Below are 19,230 nucleotides of genomic sequence, written 5' to 3' on the forward strand. Positions count from 1 at the left end.
GGAACCCAGCAAACCCCAGAGAAAACTGTTCTGATAACAGGCATGAGACATCCCCAAGCCAGGAATCCAGGGCTGTGAGGAGCAGATGGCCTGGGACAGGCTTGTTCTGTGCCAGAGGACCTGTGGGGTATTCATGCTTCTTCCCCCAAATCGACACTCTTCTGGACAGGACAACCAGCCCTTGCATCTTTTGCATCTGATGACTGTTTAGAATGACATTGGTCTCAATTAAAAGTTTTATTCAAAAAAAACTTTTTTAGCAGACTACTATGGGGAACTTTGGTATCTGTTGTGACTACTGTTACTTCCTATTCCCAAAGTGTATTTTTTCTCCATGGGAACTGCCTGGTGACTTCGATAGTTTATGAGCTTGGGGCCTTCCACTTGGTGTTACATGGAAACTAGGGATTGTATGTGGGGAAATGAGCAAACACACAGATAGTGACAACCTGACCTCTGGACTAGACCCAAGTATAGGTGACAAAGTGACAAAATCCCTTGCAGCCCACCTCACCCTGTTCTTCTCTCCTCCCCCTCCTCCACTTTACTATTGAGGAGATGTAGACCCAGAGACACTAAATGCATTGTTCAAGCTCATAGGATAGTTTACGCCAGCTTGGTCTGGAGCCACAGTGCCTCTAGCCATGCTCCCAGATACTGGACCTATAGCAGGGCTTGATTTCCACACGGCCCTGGGGACGCTGCAGAAGCAAATGGTGAGCATGGCATGGCCTGTCCCCACTGTCCATATTCCTACTACATGTCTGGGCAGGACTTCTCTTGCGTCCTACCCGTGGGCTCCAATGTCATTTCTGGTAGTGACCTATGGGCTCTGGACCTGCCTGTTGGGTGTGGATTGTGAGATTTCCCACTCCTCTACTACATGTGCATCCTCTTCTGGTGTAGCGTGAGGATGAAGTTCATGCTGAAAGTTTTTTCTGCACTTGCCACACTTGTAGGACTTGTCTCCCAGGTGGATCCTGCAGTGAATGGAGAGGAAGAAGTTCCTGAGGAAGGCTTTGCCACACTGGGTGTACTAATAGGACTTCTCCACAGTGTTGTTGGTCTGGTGCTCCTGCAAGGGTAAGTGTGCCAGAAAGCGCTTCTTGCAGATGGAGCACTGGTAGGACTATGCCCTGGTGTGCACATGCTTGTGCTTCCTGAGTGAACTGTTCTTGCTAAAGGCCTTGTCACACTGGCTGCACCTGTAGGGCTTCTCCCCGGTATGCACACGCCTGTGCTTCCTGAGAGAGGATTTGAGTCTAAAGGCCTTGTCACACTGGCTGCACTTGTAGGGCTTCTCCCCAGTGTGCATGCGTCGGTGGTCCCTCAATGAGGAGTTTTGCCTGAAAGTCTTGCCACACTGACCACAAGTGTATGGCTTCTCCCCAGTGTGCATGTGCCGATGCTCCCTGAATGAGGAATTTCGCCTGAAGGACTTGCCACACTGGTCACAAGTATATGGCTTCTCCCCTGTGTGTGTTCTCTGGTGCACAATAAGGTACTCGTTTCGGCTGAAGGCCTTTTCACAGTCAGCACATGTGTAGGGCTTTTCACCGGTGTGCATCCTCTGATGTACAATGAGGCTCCTATTCCGGCTGAAGGCCTTCCTGCAGGTATTGCACACGTACGGTTTCTCCCCAGTGTGCGTCATCTGGTGCACATTGAGGTTCCCTTTCTGGCTGAAGGCCTTGCCGCAGTCCCAGCACTCATACAGCTTCTCCCCAGTGTGTGTCCTCTGATGAACAACGAAGCTCCTTTTCCAGCTGAAGGACTTGCCGCAGGTACCACACACATATGGCTTCTCCCCAGTGTGCATGCGCTGATGGATGGTGAGGTAAGACCGCAGGGTGAACTGCTTCCCGCACGTGGCGCAAGAGAAAGGCTTCTCCCCAGTGTAGATTCGTGGCTGCTCCTTCCGGGATGAGTTATAGGTGAAAGTCATGCCACAGTCCCCACACTTATAGGGCTTCTTCTCTGCACGGAGTCTGTGGGGAGGATAGAGGCTTGAGGTACCTGAGTGCTTCCCACACATGGTGAACAGGTGTGACTGTGCTCCTTTTGGTCCCTCCAGTCTCGGTGGGGCTGGCATGGGGCTTTGGTGCACAAATGCCTTAAATTCACAACATTCAGGGGATAACACTGGAGACATGTCCAAATGTCCCAGACAGACCCCTGGGCGCCCCTGTCCCCATTCCACCCAGTCACTCTTTGTCCGCGCTCCTTCACAGGCATAACCCCTGGCACCATTCCTTGTGGATCCTTCTGCAACCACCAGAACAGCAGGTCTGCCTCCCCAACTGTCCTCCTGTGGGTCCGAGTCTTTCATGGCAGGTCTAGTCTCCAAGTCTGAAGGGAGGGGGAAACAGATGACAATACATGTGTCGTTAACAACACTAGGAGGGAGGATCTTTCCAACACACAATAAGGCACAGCCTGATAGGGAAAAAACTGTTGTGGGGACAGAGGGAGTAGGGAAGCAATGAATGAGACAATATGTTGTAGGGAGGTGAGCAGAGACCAAGAAAGGTCCCCTTTGGAGTGGGCGCAAAGGTGGCCAGTGTAGCTCAGAGCTGGGCAGATAACCATGAAATGAAAAAGGAAGAAAGCTGGATTTGGAAGAGCTGATCAAAGGATCCCACCAACCCAGTGAGGGTGCCCTGCACACGGCTCCTTCCAGGCCTCCTCCTGCATGCCCACAGCCAGCTGGGACTCTCAAACCATTGACTATTATTAGAAAGGATAATGTAAGAGCTGACTCCCACGTAGGTGTGCTGGTTGCCCTCTGTCTCCTCATCGGCCCGCCAAGCCCCTGCCTTACTATGCTGCCCAGACCTTCCAGCGGGCTCCAGACCTGTCCTCTTTGCACACACATCCCGCCCCACCTGCTGACCGCAGCCACTCCAGTCCTCTCCTCTGTCCCATGGTTCCTCCATCTCTGTTTCAGTCTGGGGGGTTGTCCCGAGTTCCAGACTCTGCATATGGTTCATCCCAACATTTGAAAACTGTGAGATCTTACACAAAAATCTCATTAAAAAAGTTAAGGTCCAGCCACAGGGAGCCCTTCTTCCTAGGGAACAACAAAAAAAGTGGGAGTGCTAAGCAAGTGTGCAGGCACTAGCACAGACCGACCACCCTCTGCCTAGGAGTATGGGGCTTGAGCCTCCCCTTTTACTGCCAAGCCGCCATTGAGTCTGACGGCCTGCAGCGTTCACTAGCCCGTGGGTTCCTCTCTTGCAAACTCTTGCAGCCTGGCTTGGGTTCCTCAGCAGAAAACCGAGGATGAAAAACAGGTCTCTGAGTAGTAATTAATTACCCATTTATTAATAAATACTTTATGTATTATTTTTAATAGGGCACCACTCATATATCATTTGCTATTTATTATTGGCAATAGACAGCTATCGTCATCAATAATTAAACAGTAAGTACACCATGACTAAGGCTGTGGGTGACGCATAGATTGGATGATGAGCCTGCTCGACTGAAGGCACCTTCAATTTGTGCACCAAAGCCCCACTGATGTGGCACCACAGCCCTTCTTCCTCGGATGTAACAAAAAAAGCAGGAGTGGTAAGCAGCTGCCCCCCTTACCCCACTTAAGTCCCCACTGGCCCCACAACCCCTGAGTTTGAGATCCGTCTCGTGAGTCACAGGAGCCTGGATTTCAGTCTCTGCTCTATGCTGACACCTCCTACATGGATGCCCCCTCCCAGATCCCCTCTCTGAGCTCTGCTGGGGAATAATCCAAGGCCTACTGGGTGCCCCTCTTGGGTATCGCAAACCTAATGCACTGTATGTGAGTAATAAAAAGAGAGAAAAGCTCATCAAACAGACTTAGCAAAGTCAGACACACAATGACTGATACTGTATGAATCCATTCTAATGAGGCGACTAGAACCATCACATTGACAGAGAGGAAGGAGGACATGGGTGCCAGGGTTTGGGGAGTGGAATGGGAAGCTACTGTTTAGAGGGGACAAATCGTCAGCTGGGGACGATTAAAAGAGCTCTGGAGATGGACAGTAGTGATGGTTGAAAAACAATGTGAATGTACTTTATGCTACTCAACTGTATACCTAAAAATAGTTAAATGGTCAATTTTATGTTATTTATATTTTGCAACCATTAAGAAAATAAAATTTTTTTAAATTAAAAAAAATAGCCTGGACCTCTAGGGACAGGAGATGAGCTGGAGATTTAATTCATCTACCAACGCTCAGTGACTTAATTGATTATGATTCTGTAATGAAGCGTCCATAAAAACTCTAGAGGACTGGGTTTGGAGAACTTCTGAGTTTGCTAATATGTGGAGATTCAGTGAGAGGGGCTCCCTTGGAGAGGGCTCCCTATACTTATCTTCCATCTGGCTGTTCCTTTTACAGTAAACTAGTTATTTCTGGGTTCTGTGAGCTGTCCAAGAAAATTAATTGAACCCAAGAAGAGGATTGTTAAAACCTAATTTATAGGCAGTCGGTCAGAAACACAGGTGTTCAATAAATGTTTGCAAAATGAATGAATAAATGAATAAGTGAAACTAAGTACCAGAGACTCACATATGCTGATTCAAAATGTGGCGCCCATAACATACCTGGACCTTCTGCTTCTATTGAAAAAAGGCCCAAATAAATCCAGCTATTTATGGGGACTTTCTGCCATCAGACAACTCAGGGGTCCTGCTGTTCTACCTTGTAGCTCCACTATCTCACTTCTGGGTTTCCATGTTTGCTGCTGAATGGTAAAGGAAGCATGGAGATCTACATACTGGCTCCTGCCTAACTACAAATGGATGTCCCAGAAGGAGAGAAAGACAAGATGTGAGTGAGCACTTTTAGTCACTCCCATAAGCTGCCGTATAGTAGGTGCTCAATAAAACACAACTGTTATAATTTAAATGCCACCGACAGGAGAGCAGCTTGAACTCGAACAGACCGATGTACCACCACTGCCACCGAGGCAGCAGCAGCCTCCCCCGCTCCCTACACTGTCCGCTCGGTGGGAGGAGGGCCTCAGGAGTCAGACCAAACCCTCCAGCACCATCCCAGCACCTTGGGGATCAGAGGCAACACCTTCCCACCCTCCTGACCTTCTGTGCCATCCAGCCCCACTCGTCCTGTGGTTCCCTTTAATTTCCTGGTCCATGTCCAGTGATTCCTGCCTCAAGGCCTTTGCACCTGCCCTTCCCTTGGCCTTCCCATGGACGCTCATCCTCGAGCCTCAGGGAGCCTTTGTCCCCCACAGGGAGTCTTCTCTGTCCATCCTACGATGGAAGGAAGACCCCCCAGCTGTCCTCTCATCTAAGTCATTGTGAGAGACCCTTAGCGTGCTCTTCTCCAGTCTGTGCACTGCCAGCTCCTTCATAGTGTCCAGCACATGGTAGGCACCTGATAAACCTTTACCAAGGGTTAGCCATGTACTAGCATGGTATAAAGTAGCCCTCACCGCATATGAGTAGGTGCTGCTAAGATTACATAATTATCTCTCCATACCATGCCTCTCTCCTGTCTTAGAGGGTGCATAAAAATTGTATTCTCTTTAAAAAAAAAAACCAGAACACCAATTATACAGATGGGGAGAAACCAAAGCTCAGAATGGAGCCACACCCTCAAGGTCACACAGCACATTCTATCTTGGGTCCCATTCCTGAGTCACTGTCTGTCCTCATGTCACAGTCCCATCCTAGAGTAAAGGATTTGACAAGTCATAAGGTAGAGTGATCCTAGTTTCATGACCCTGAGATGTGGGGGTGATGCCAGATGTCAGAGCAAGGTGGTGGCCTGGGACCTGGAGACTGAGGGTAACTTTCCAGACAGAAGATGGAGAGTCATAGTGGGTGTGTTTGGGGCCCATGGGTCCGAGATACACTGGGGACATAACTGGCCTGTGGCTGCAGAAATTGGAGAGAAGAGTCTTGGTTGTGAACATGGCCTGAAGCACAATCTCCAAAGAAAATAATTGATAAACTGGACTTCATCAGATTACAAACACCTGCTCATCAATGAATGGTGCTCCAGCATCTGGGTATGCATGTTCAAAAGAGTGACGATATATGGTGATCAAAGGTGATGTGACTTTGGATGGCGGGCACCGAATATAACATATGGATCATATATCACTAAAAATACTTGAAACCTATAGGATCCTATTAGCCAATGTCACCACGATAACTTTAATTTAAAAATAGTGATGTTAGCCCCTTTTACATCATTCACAACAATCAACTCGAAATAACCCAAAAACCTAAATAAAGAACTAAAATTCTAAAACTCGTAGAAGAAACAGGAGTAAATCCTCACGGCCTTTGGTTAGGCAATAGTCCCTCAGGTGATACCAAAAGTACAAGAACAAAATAAATGAACTGGACTCCATCACCATTAAAAATGTGTGAGTTCCAAATGTCTGTTTATCAGAAACAGCATAACCCCCATGGCCTACCCTCTATATTTACTGGATCGCACCCCAAGCGACTTTTTTTTTTGTTTCCCAGAATGAAAAAAGTCCTCAAAGAAAAACATTTTGCCCATATGGAAGAGAGGAAACAAAAAATGGCAGAAGCACTAAAAGCCATCAAAACCGACGAGTTCCAAAATTGTTTTCAGCAGTGGAAAAAGTCTCGATACATGTATTACATCAAATGGAGAGTTTTTGAAGGTAACTAAAATTTAAACATGTTAGAATAAAAACACAATTTTTTATAAATAAATTCATTTTTGGAGGGATCGCTCCTCATATACAAATGTCAAAATACATCAAATTGTTCACATTAACTGTGTGCAGTTAATTGTAGGTCAGTTAAACCTCCACCAAAGCTATAAATGAAATGGGACCGTACTCTAGTTCTGAAAGTTAGTGTTTTTCCTGAACAATATTATCAAGGGGCATCTTTCTGTGTCGGTGACTACCTCATCTTTGAAGAGCGCCATGATTTCCATGATATTGATACACCCTGATTTGTTAGGTCAGTCTTGTCGGTGGGCATCTAGGACATTTCTCTAGATTTTTCTTCCTTTGAAAAATTCTGCACACTTACAGGAAAAATTTTAAATGCTATATTCTAGAAATGGAATTGTTTAAAATTTGGTCCTTGGAAATTGTTAAAATTTGGAAGACAAACTGTCTTCCAAAAGAGTTGTCCCAACTTTATGCTCCTAAAATGAAGAGTCCTTTCCCTATACCCTCATAATACAACAGGCTGCTGTTATTCTTTTTTTTTTTTTAAGCCTCAGCTGAGGATATGATTAGAGAGGGAAGAAGCAGGTGGAGAGGAAGAGAAAAACTTTAATGAGAGAGAGAAACATCAATCAGTTGCCTCCAGCATGCACTCCACCCAGAGAACAAACCTGCAACCTAGGTATATGCCCTGACAGGGAATCGAACCAAGAAACTTCCGGTGTACAGGAGGAAACTCCAACCAACTGAATCACATCCAGCCAGGGCTGTTATTCTTTTTCAAGAATTGTATTTCTGTGACTCAATTTGTATTTCTTTGACTAGTAGTAAGGTTTAAAACTCTTTTGTTGCTCTGGCTGGTGTGATTCAGTGGACTGAGTGTCAGCCTGTGAATTGAAAGGTCACTGGTTGGATCCATGGTCGGGCAAATGCTTGGGTTGGTTGCAGGTTAGGTCCCGAGTTGGAGGCATGTGAGAGGCAAGAGATTGATGCTTTTCTTGCACATCGATGCTGTTCTACCTTTATTTCTCCCTCCACCTCTCTAAAAAAAAAAAAAAAAAAAAACAAATTCTTTAAGTTTGTCAAAAATGTACGAGGCTCATTATTACTTGTCTAATTTCCCTAACATTCCTTTAAGGCTGGCCCCACCACGCTCGATCCTCTCCTGTACTTCCTTCACTCTAGTAATTACACTTAGTCTAAGAGCACTGGATCAAACACACAAACCTAATTCTGGTCCCTTCTTGTCATTGATTTAATAAAATGAAATAAAATAAAAAATAAAATTTAAAAAATCTTTTATAAAGTATAGCTTCGTGCATTTCTACATCTGTGAATTCCATGCGCATAGGCAGGATCCATCTCTCCATCATGCAGTCTTTTTCTTGTTTATTCCTAAGAGCTCTTTATGTATTTATAATCCTCTGTTATACATGCAGTAAATAACTTTCTCCACTTTATCAAGTTAATTTTTAGTTTTGAGTAATTTGAATGTTCTACCAAGTATATCTGTCCATCTTTTTTATTTCTGTGTCATCCTGAGGTGACAGGCGGATGGGGAGTAATGCAGTGAAACTGCCCCCTTACCCAGCGAGACCAGGTTCCAGTAGGTCTCCATCATCACGTCCCTGTACAGGTCCTTCTGCGCAGGCTTCAGCTGCTGCCACTCCTCCGGGGTGAAGTCCACAATCACATCCCTGAACGCCACCGACCCCTGTAACAGGAAGCGCACACCACTCACCACAGGGCCCTCCTCACAGAGGTCGGGAGACAGGGCCAGAAGAGTCAGGAGGATCAGGGAAGGCCCACAGGATGCACATGATGTAGTGTCAACAAGCTGCAGAGCTCAGAAGGGCCTGACCACTCAGTGACCTCCGTGCCTAAGTACACTGGATGGTCCTCAGATAGACAAGTAAAATATGGGGCTGTTCACCAGGAAGACAACCAAACCAGTTAAACAATGGGCAAAGGGCCTGCATAGACACTTCTCCAAAGAGGTCATACACATGGGCCAAAGATGCATGAAAAAATGCTCCCTGTCATTCATCATCAGAGAGTTACGAATTAAAACCACAATGAGATATCACCTCATACCTGTCAAACATGAACACCTGTAACAGACCCACAATCTGGTCAATGTAATTGTGACATGTGCCTGAGCAGCAGCAGCTCTAGGGTGTGTCCAGGAAGCTGGAAGCTGTGACCTGGGGTTGGGTCCTTGGTGGGAGATTCCAGATGGGGGCAGGTGGGTCAAGACCTGAGGCTTAAAAGGGCAGATGCAGCACTGAGGACGTAGACACCATGACCCTGTGCATGAAATGAATGTGGATCAGCACATGGTGGATGATGAGATGACATGATGACAACAATCACATCACCACAGCAGTAATGACACCTGTCACTCACTAGGTGGTTCCTCGGTGCCAGGTTTTAGTCTAAGCGATGTTACTGGTTCAGTTTCGTGTTGAGTTCTTGTGTTGAAGTGCTAACCCCCAGCTCCTCAGCATGGGACCTGATTTGGAAACAGGGTCATTGCAGGTGGAAACAGTTAAGTGGAGGTCACACTGGAGAATGGTGGCCCCTAAGGCGATAGCACATCAGTCCTTATAAAAAGGACAAGTTTGGACACAGAGACACGCACACAGGGACACGTCACGTGAAGACAGGAGTTACGGTACCACAAGCCACAGGACCAGCAGAAGCTGCGAGAGATACTGGGAACAGACCCATCACTGGTGCCTCATAGGGGGCACTACCCTGCGGATGCTTTGGTCTCAGACTTCCGGGCTCCAGAACTGTGGGAAAATAGATTCCTCTTGTTCAAGCCTTCCCATCTGTGGTGCTTTGTTAGGGCAGCCCAGCGCTCAAGCAGAGTAGCATATCGCTCATGGACCATGAACTGTGGCTCACGCTTCCCAAGAAGAGGCTTCACCCGCAGGCAATCCCTCTGTGTTCCAAGTGCCCACCAGGGACTCTGGGCTCAACTTGGCTTTCTCTGTCTTGGGGCCATGACCACAGGATGAAGGAGCAGTAAAGGGCAGTCAGTGTTTAACAGTCTGGGCTCCAGAGTCTGGGACAAAATCCTGGCACTGCCCCATACTGTCTGCTGTTTCCTTGGACAACTAACTGTATTAACCTTTCCGAGCTTGTTTGTTCAGTGGACTTCCTTACAACGCCCCTCTCTGTAGCTGTTGCGAGGTTAAAGGAAGTCATGCATATGTGATTCCACCCTGTGGTCTGGCTGCAGGAAGCTCTCAGAAATGGCAACTACTACGGTTATCATTAGATTAATTGGACATTTCGTGTATACCTTGTATATAGTTCTTATTATTAATACTATTTTATTTATTATTATTTGATTCTTTGCCTCATTCATCCTTTGGGAAAACCCAGTTAATAATTTTTCTTTAACCACTTTATTGAGGTATGACTGGCATACAATATTATTAGTTTAGAAGAAAGTACACACCTTTGAAATCATTAACACTAACAAGGCCACAGACTCATCTACCACCTCCTAGAGTTTCTTCCTGTACTCCTTTATTTTTTTAATTATTTCATATTAATTCTTTATTTTTTTAAAAGATTTTATTTTTTTTTATTTTTAAATTTAAAAAAAGATTTTATTTATTTATTTAGAGGGGAGAGGGAGACAGAGATACATCAATGTGTGGTTGCCCCCGTGCTCCCTGCCATGGGGACCTGGCCCACAACACAGGCATGTGCCCTGACTGGGAATCGAACCAGTTACCCTTTGGTTCATAGGCCGGCACTCAATCCACTAAGCCACACCAGCCAGGGCATAATTTTTTAAATATAGCTTCTGCTGAAAGTCTTATCTAAGACTTACCTGACTAATGAACTAACTCAATAAAATTTTTACCAGGCAGGCTGCATGCTCTGAGCCTAGACTGGGGCAAGCTGAACAACAGAGATGGTCCTGGGAGTCTTAAGAGACCATCTCGTACAACATGGGTGTGGGAGGGGAGGCACAGGGGCCCTCCTAGGAAGAGTCTGGAGATTCTCCTAGAAATGGGGTTTCCCTCTAACTGTGACAAAGCCCTCTGAGTTGCCTACATGCATATGTCTGAGGCCCCTCATTCCAGGGCTCATTTCTTCTGGATTCCTGTCTAATGGTACAAACAACTTCCCCACAGGAAAAACATGACCCACTTCTGAAGGCTGAAATCAGGCTCAATTATTGTTTATACCTCACCTGAGGATATACTTACTGATTTTAGAGAGAAAGGAAAGGAGGGACAGACGAAAAGAGAGAAAAGCATTGATCAGTTTGCCTCCTGCATATAATCTCATCTAGGAATCAAATCCTCAAACTTTTGGTATACAGGAAGATGGTACAACCAACTGAGAACCAACCAGTCGGGGCAGGCTCTCTTTTTAAAAAAATCAGAATATATTTACATGAGAAGTGATTAAGAAAAAAAATTGAACCCCCACATCCCAACCATACTGAAATGGTAACCATTGGCATATCCTAAACAATGCTGGTAAAAGAGAAAACCAAAGCAACCATCATGGAGAAGGTAATAGTGGAGACATCACTGTGCAGCCGCCTTGGAAAACAGTCATAGACTATTGCTTAAGTGGTTAAATATACCGGTATTAAAGGAAACAAACATTCTGCTCCTACACCTCAGATAAATGAGCTCAAATAAAAAAACTGCAAGCACGTGTTCATAGCAGTATTACTAATAACCAAAAAATGAAAACAACCCAAATGACCACAATATGATAAATGAGTAATACATGGTCTACCTGTAAAATGGAATGTTAGTAATCATTAAAAAGGACACCTGCTACAACACAGATGAACATAAAAAATGTGAAGCTCAGTGATAGTAGTCAGACACAAAAAGCACGTTGTGTGATTCCATTTTTAAGGAATGGCTTAGCTAGCTCAAGCATTGTCTGTACACCCGAGGTTGTAGGTTCTGTCCCTGGTTGGGGGCACATATGGGAGCCAACCGATTGATGTTTCTTTCTCATATCAATGTTTCTCTCTCTCCCTTCTTCTCTATCTAAAATTTATAAACATATCTTCCAGTGAGGATTTAAAAAGAAAAGAAAAGAAAAGAAATGTCCAGAATAGGCAAATACAGAGGCAAAAAGTAAACGACTGATTGCGAGGGGCAGGGAGTTGATGGGGAGGAATGAGGGCTGTGGTTCTATCCGGGTTGATAAAAACACAGGGCGGGGCAAAAGAAGGTCTACAGTTGTTCCTTTGGAAAATAACACGATAATTAATAAATAGTGATACAAGGATAAACTCGGTGTTTCAGGTACCCACAACTGTAAACCTAATTTTGCCCCACCCTGTATTCTGAAATTGATTATGGTGATGATGCACAACCAAAAACCAATGAATTGTACAAGTTGTGGTGGGTGGGGTGTATCTCAATAAAGATGTTATATAGAGGACATGACAAACCAAAGCTCACGGGTAAGGGAACTGACATGTTTATAGAGCAAAACAAATTCTAAGTGGATAGAAAAGATTCAAATGTTCACTGTTACCACCCTAATGATAAATGGAAAAAAGGAAACATGTAAGTGGCAAGTGGCCTGAAGATAGAGAAATGCTTTCTCTGCTTAAAAAACAATGGGAGACACCAGAGTGAGGGAGACCAACAGACTGTACTTTAAAAATAGGCAATTCTTTTGGATTTTCAAAAAATGTAAAATAAGTTCATACCCTGACTGGTGTGGCTCAGTTTGTTGGGCAATATCCCACAAAGCAAAAAGTTGCCAGTTCAACTCTTGGTCAGGGCACATGCCTAGGTTGCAGGTTTCGTTCCCAATTAGCGTTTGCATGAGAGGCTACCAATTGACGTTTCTCTCTCACATGGATGTTTCTCTCCCTCTCTTTCTCCCTCCCTCCCCCTTGCTCTCAAAAATAAATAAATAATGTAATTTATTTCTTTTTTAAAAAGATTTTTATTTCTTTATTTTTAGAGATAGGAGAAGGGAGGGAGATGGAGAGGGAGAGAAATATCACTGTGTGGTTGCCTCTCACACACCCCCTACTGGGGACCACCTAGTCCACAACCCAGACATGTGCCCTAGACTGGGAATCTAACCTGCAACCCATTGGTTCGCAGGCCGGCCTTCAATCCACTGAGCCACACCAGCCAGGGCTAAATACAGTCATTTTAAAAAAATAAAATAAGTTGTAAAACAAAAAGCAAACCAGTAGAATATTTGCCACAAATATGTACACACATACTCACTCAATCACACTCTATTTATAAAACATTCAAGAATGCTAAGATTTCTGTAGACTGGCACAGCATAGGATAGATAATTTGTCCATCCACGGAAATGGCCAATAAACATTTTCTAAAAGTCAAACCTCACTAATACCACAAGTGATGCTACTCAGAAAGAGATCACGTGACATCAGCTCATCTACCATGCAGAAGGTTTATTATACCACTTGCCGTTTATATCATATGAGTACAATAACCACCAAACAGTGGTCAACTTGAAACAGTTGGCTGGTAGGAGTATAATCCATTCCAACCAAGAACAATGAAGACTTCTGAAAGGCCTTAAAAACATCGACCCCATCCTTCTTCTGCAGGGAATTGCCCCTAAACAATCATACAAAATGCAGGAGGAAAAGTCATTCCTTTCCCTGGCTGGGAAGCTCAGTTCATTGGAGCATTGTCCTGTGCATCAAAAGGTCGTGAGTTCAATCCCGGAGTTAGTCTCATGCAGCAAGCAACTAACTGATGTCTCTATCACCTTCATCTCTCTCTCCCCTCCTCTCTCTCTAAAAATCAATGAACATATACTTTGGTAAGGATAAAAAATAAAAAGATTTATGCCCAGCCATATTTATATAATTTATTGATTTTAGAGAGAGGGAAGGAGAGAGGGGGAAGAGAGAATGACATTGAGAGAGACATCAATTTGTTGTTCCACTTATTCATGCATTCATTGGCAAATTCTTGTATGTGTCCTCACTGGGGATAGAACGAGAAACCTTGGCCTATCAGGACAATGCCCTAACCAACTGGACTACCCGGCCGGGGCCATGCAGTACATGACCACCAAACATAATGCCGGGGTATTATGTGTTTTAATGTAAAATATTTCTCACATAAAAGGAGAGCCACCCACAAAAACATCACGGCAAAAGCTGGGGACAGGCATAGGTCCCTCCCTACAGGCGTCCTCCTCCCGTCACCTGGGCATTCAGTGCCACCTGCCCACTTCTCAAGGCCCTTTGTCTAGCACATGCTGCCCAGGCCTCTGTCACACTTGATGAAACATGTTTAAGCTACCAATTCCTAAGTGCCTATAGGTGTCTCCCAAGAGACCTGCCCCCAGAGTAGGACAAGTCACTCCTGAGCTCTCCTGTCCCCTGCGGTTGACAAAAGCCATTGTCAGGACAGTAATCTCCCTTCTCAGAGTGGACACAACCCACACGAGAACAGGCTGGGGTTTGGGCCCTGAGGGAGGCTCAGGTAGGCAAAGAGTCATCCCTGCTCAGAAACCTGACCCTTAGGAAGGTGTGAGAAGGTGATGTGACTCACCAGGGCCTTCTTGGTCAGTCGCTGGGTGGCCATCCTTCCAGTGCCCACAGTGAACGGGAGACGGGCAGGCTGTGCTCAGGGAGAGAAAGAGAAAGGAGGGACAGTGAGAGACCAGGTAGAGGCTCGACCCACAATGCAGACAACACATCTACTAGGAGACAGGCAGACAGGGACACGCACGTGCACAGTGACCCATGAGGGTGGAAGCCTTATGGCATCCAGGACCTTTGACAAACATCTACGCTTTAATCCTCCTGACACCCTACATGGTGGGGACCATTTCCACCTACCACATTTTGCAGATGAGGAAACAAGCCCAGACAGAGGCCACGTACTCAAGAACACAGAGCCGCAACTGGTGCTGGGATAACTAGGTCCGGGTTCCCAGGCTTCATGGACACCTCACACTCACGCAGACACGCCCCCCAACACACACGCGTGGACGCACAGTCAGTCTCAGGGCCTGGGGGGGAGCAACAGGGCCCTCGGCCCCATTCCTGGGTCTGAGTGCTGGCCCCTGGCCCTAGAAGTAACCGCAACACAGCCCCCGCCCTTGGGGTATCCCCCAGATCTTGAGGGGTTACTATGAGACTCCGCGAACAGATAGAAGTAGGGAGCCTGGAGCCGTGTGGCACACAGGAAGAGCTTAAGTCGAGCCTCACTGGGTGACTGAGTTGGTAGGAGCTTCTTTCCATACACGGAAAGGGTGTGATTCCTGGTCAGGATGCATGTGGCAGGCACTCGATCGGTGTTTCTCTCTCTCTAAAATCAATCCACATATAAAGGATGTTTATTGTAGCACTGTTCCTAGAAGCAAAATAGAAACCAACCAACAAACCAACCCCGGAGAGGGGAATAGAAGGCCAGTCTCCAATCCGAAATCCCAGGTTGCCTAAGAAAGCAAAGTTAGTTATGGAGTTTGTGAATGTTTTGCTCTTTGAATTCCTTTTTATTATATTGCTGATACAGTGACTTCATGAGTTTTTAAACAGAATTTAATATTTACGAACGTATTCTTTCTGGACCTGGGGTCTCCGACTCCTCTCCCTGAACCAGAGGTGAACAACAGGGGCTCCTTTTACCAGATATGGAGGCCACCAGAGAAGACTTCACTGAGAAGCACAGCGGGCCCAGGGCCCCTGACATCCGTAGGTGCCCTAGGAAATATTATCATTTCTCTTAAAATTATAAGAGAAAAAGTGAATCGAATCCAGCCTGGGCTATATTTGTTCTTATAGCAATGCAATCAAAACTTTAATTTTTACTCTATATAAAAGAGGTCATGAAGGCACAGTGGCCCTGGAAGTGGCATGTGCACGGGGCTGGTGACCACTGAACCCAGTGTGGCCTCAGGTCTGTGGCTGCAGAGCCAGGGGTGGCAGCTGCTCCTGCTCCTGCTCCTCTGTCCAAACTTTCTGGCATTTCCTGCCGTCCATTGTTTCTAAGGGGAAACAAGGGTTTGTCATCTGTGGGGTTGTTAGTGTGGGTGCTCTGAAACCCGGATGTCTGGGTGTTGTGTTGGGTGATTTACTTAAAAGTTTCTGAGCCTCAGTTTCTCCACCTGCAAAATGGGGGTGGGAAAGGTGCCCACCTCAGAGTTACCGGGAGGCCTATAAAAAGCGCAGAACAATACCCTGGGCACCCAACACACCCTCCCTGAACAAATCCGCCCCGGTCACCATGGGGTCGGGGTCTCTGACCTTCTTTGTTACCCCGCACCTGGCGACCACACACGCCCTGCCCTCCCGGGGGCCGGGGAGCCTCTGAGGGCAGGACCGCCATGGGCTGCGGGGCCCGCGGGCAGGCAGCGCCGCCAGGCCCGCCTGTGCAGGAGGGCGTCTTCCCCGCGCTCCCGGGAGGGCACCCCCGTCGCACCCTCACACACGTCAGCCGCGCCCACAGACAGAGGCGCAGGGGCGCACAGACAGGGGGAGGCTCGGACAGGAGAGGCGCAGACCCACTCACACCTGACACACAGACCGGCGCCGAGGAAGAGACGAGACGCAGGGGGACATCTGGACGGCGCCCTCACGCTGAGACGCCGCGGACGGAAACAAAGGCAGACGCGCACACAGACGTGGACACAGAGGGACCCCGGAGAGACCGAGACAGGCAGCCGACACACACACACAAGCAAAGGCGAGACACAGGAGGCCACCGGGACACACGTGGTGACAAACACGGAGAGACGGCTGGGAGTCTCAGCCCAAAACACACCCACAACCACAGGCAACACCTTCACCCGCACGACCCTCCCCGAGTCCACACGACCCTTCCCCAGACCCACACACCGTCTCCGCCCGTCCCCGTCCCCTCAGCTGTCTGACGACGCGGCTCCCTCAGAAACCCCCCTTGCGCCTGCGCGGACAGGCCGACTACACTTCCCAGAACTCCGCGCGGTGGTGGCGCGTCCAATCAGGCCTCGCCACCAAAAGGGCGCTGCTAAATGGCCGCAAACCGGGGAAGCGGTATCGCTGCTCCATCATCCCGTGGTCACCGCGAAACAGCGATAAAGGATAAAGAAGGCGGTGTTCCTGGGGCATTAGGGCCAAGCTGGAGAGCGGGGAGCGGGAGGAAGACTAGAGCGGGAGAGGGTCGAGGCGGGAGGGGGGTCACGGAGGAGGAGAGGGGGCGCAGGCAAGTAAGGTGAGGGACAGGAAGCGGAGCGAGCTGGAGAGGGGAGGGAAATTCCAGAAAAGGCGGGGCGAGGGTGGAGGCGGGAAAAGAAACCGTAGCCCTTCTGCGGACTTGCTGCCCCGTAGCCACAGATCCTGAATGTGTACTGACTTGCAGAAAATTGGTGAAGCTGTTAAGGGAGAAACGCCTGGCTGACGCTGTATAGAATTACAGATCAGCAAGCCTACTAGCCTGCAAGCAAAGCTTATTAGTGCTAAGTTCTAATGGGAGAGCCAAAGTAAGGGTGGCTAGAGCAAGGGTGGCAAAGGCTGGGTGGCCAGCACCAGGGTGGCCAAAAAAGGGGGAGTGGCCAGAGACTCCCCCCAACCTCCCTTCCTCCTCAGAGGTCTGGTGGACAGTGGCCCCCTCTTGGCAAGGGAGACAAGAGCCAAGAAAGTGAGTCTTTTCTTCTGAGGACTTACGTAGTTGGCAAGATGGGGGAGTGAGGGAGTTACATTTTGATGGAGAGGCAAACAGGGTGGTGCCAGGTCTTTCTGGGGGACATGACTATACAAAGATAGGTGTGGGTGGCAGTCTGTTAGCATGAATTCTTATCTTGCTCCAGACTCTATTTGTTCTTAAGTGACCGCAGTTGGGGGGATCTGGGCAGACAATTAACCAAAGTTTGTGGGGTTTTTTTAAAAGATTTTATTTATTTTTTAGAGAGGGGAAGGGAGGGAGAAAGAGAGGAAGAGAAATAACAATGCATGCTTGCCTCTTGAGCACCCCTGCTAGAGACCTTGGCCCGAAACCGAGGCATGTGCCATGACTGGGAATCAAACCGGGGACCCTTTGGTTCGCAGGCTGGCACCCAATCCACTGAGCCACACTAGCCAGGGACTAAAGTTGTTTTGTGAGTTTTTTCTCTGAGTACTGTAGACCACTCCCCTTCCCCCTTCTAAGCCTTGAAATGAATACGCCAGTCTCAAGGTTTTCCCTTTCCCAGCTAGTGGAGATGAGACACACAGACTTATAAGGGCTCCCCCACTTCCAGCACTACCATAGTTTTATTTGTTGTTCGCAATGCCTGACAGCCTTATTGGACCAGGCTCAGAATTACTGGGTCAATGTGTCTTCCTTTGCTTTTAGCCTCCTGTATTAAGCTCTTTGTTAGACTGCCATGGTGAGGGCCCTGCCTCAATTTCCCTTCTGGCGGCTCACTTCTAGCTGCTAAGTGCTAAAATGCGTTGCCTGGCAACCAGCATACTAGCCCTCGATCAGCAACAGCAGCACAGTCTCAGAGCTCTTCTATGCTGTCTCCTGCAACAAAGCTACCCTCAATGGAAGGGGTGTTATAACCTGTGTAGAATTTTTGGTGAGTTTACGTGAGCAAAACTGATGACAGTTGCTGGGAAGCAAAATCTCATTGGATTGAGAAATGCTCAGAAGAATGGCAGTTTAGCACCTTATCGTGCACATTACTATCAAAGGAGTAGGCATAAGGGTAAGTGTTAGGGTCGCCAAAATGTCAGGGTGGCCCCTGATTAGGGATTTGAAAGAATTCACAGAGAGAAGAAAATGCAGAGGGCAAAGTGTGTTCGCTTTCCAAGAGTGGGAAGCAGCCTAAGGGCATGAGAGGCAGCACTGGTGGGGAAAGGCTGGGGCTCTGAGTTTCACTGGGTGATAAAGGGGGAGGGGAGCTGTAGCTTTCGTTGTAAAGTAGGAGGTTTCAGGCTGATAGTGCGGGCTTTGGTTCGTTTGGATGTTATCGTTGGGTTCAAGGTCTAAGTGCTCCGTCTGGTATGGCCTGTCTGTATAAGTTTTAAAACACCTGTGCTTGCGGGGGGTGGGAGGGATGCTTTTAGTAATCTCCCCAGTCCTGAAAATAGAAGCTCAGAGAAACAGCAGTTAAGCATCTCAATTAAGTAACAACTTGTACAAAAGTAATAGTATTTCTTCTATTGCTATGTATATATATTTATAGAGTGATTCCTTGATTCATAGGCCTGCACTCAACCACTGAGCCACACCTCAAGGGAGGATTTTTTTTAAAAAAGGGGTAGATCTCATGTTCAGTGTTTTTGCTCACAAGAGAATAAAATGCCATTTTAAAGGCAAAATATTAAACATGTAAGCTTTCTATTTTTTGCAGTGTCCTGCCTCTTTTATGCTTTTATATACCATGTAATAAATTCCACTGAAGTTGTACTTCTTCAAAACAAACAAAAAAACCCACAGTGGGCCCTGGCTGGTGAGATTCACTGGATTGAGTGCCAGCCTGCAAACCAAAGTGTTGCTGGTTCAATTCCCCATCAGAGCACATACCTGGGTTGCAGGCCAGGTCGCCAGCAGGGGGCGCATGAGATGCGACCACAATTGATGTTTC

The 19,230-nt window shown here is 47.2% G+C and overlaps 1 protein-coding gene across 1 annotated transcript; it reads right to left on the minus strand.

Moving 5' to 3' along the window:
* Nucleotides 1–73: 73 nt before the first annotated feature.
* Nucleotides 74–19,200, minus strand: LOC129082570 (zinc finger protein 501-like). The gene is made up of 4 exons (XM_054588280.1): nt 19,170–19,200; nt 14,229–14,297; nt 8,257–8,383; nt 74–2,349 (listed from the first exon to the last, which is right to left on the minus strand). The coding sequence occupies exons 2-4, from the start codon at nt 14,259–14,261 to the stop codon at nt 1,130–1,132; spliced, it is 1,380 nt and encodes a 459-aa protein (XP_054444255.1). The 5' UTR covers nt 14,262–14,297; nt 19,170–19,200; the 3' UTR covers nt 74–1,129.
* Between the last annotated feature and the right edge of the window lie 30 nt (nt 19,201–19,230).

This window comes from Pteronotus mesoamericanus, unplaced genomic scaffold (assembly GCF_021234165.1).
Source record: "Pteronotus mesoamericanus isolate MK-2021 breed Mesoamerican mustached bat unplaced genomic scaffold, CSHL_Meso_final scaffold_128, whole genome shotgun sequence".
Lineage (NCBI taxonomy): Eukaryota > Metazoa > Chordata > Mammalia > Chiroptera > Mormoopidae > Pteronotus > Pteronotus mesoamericanus.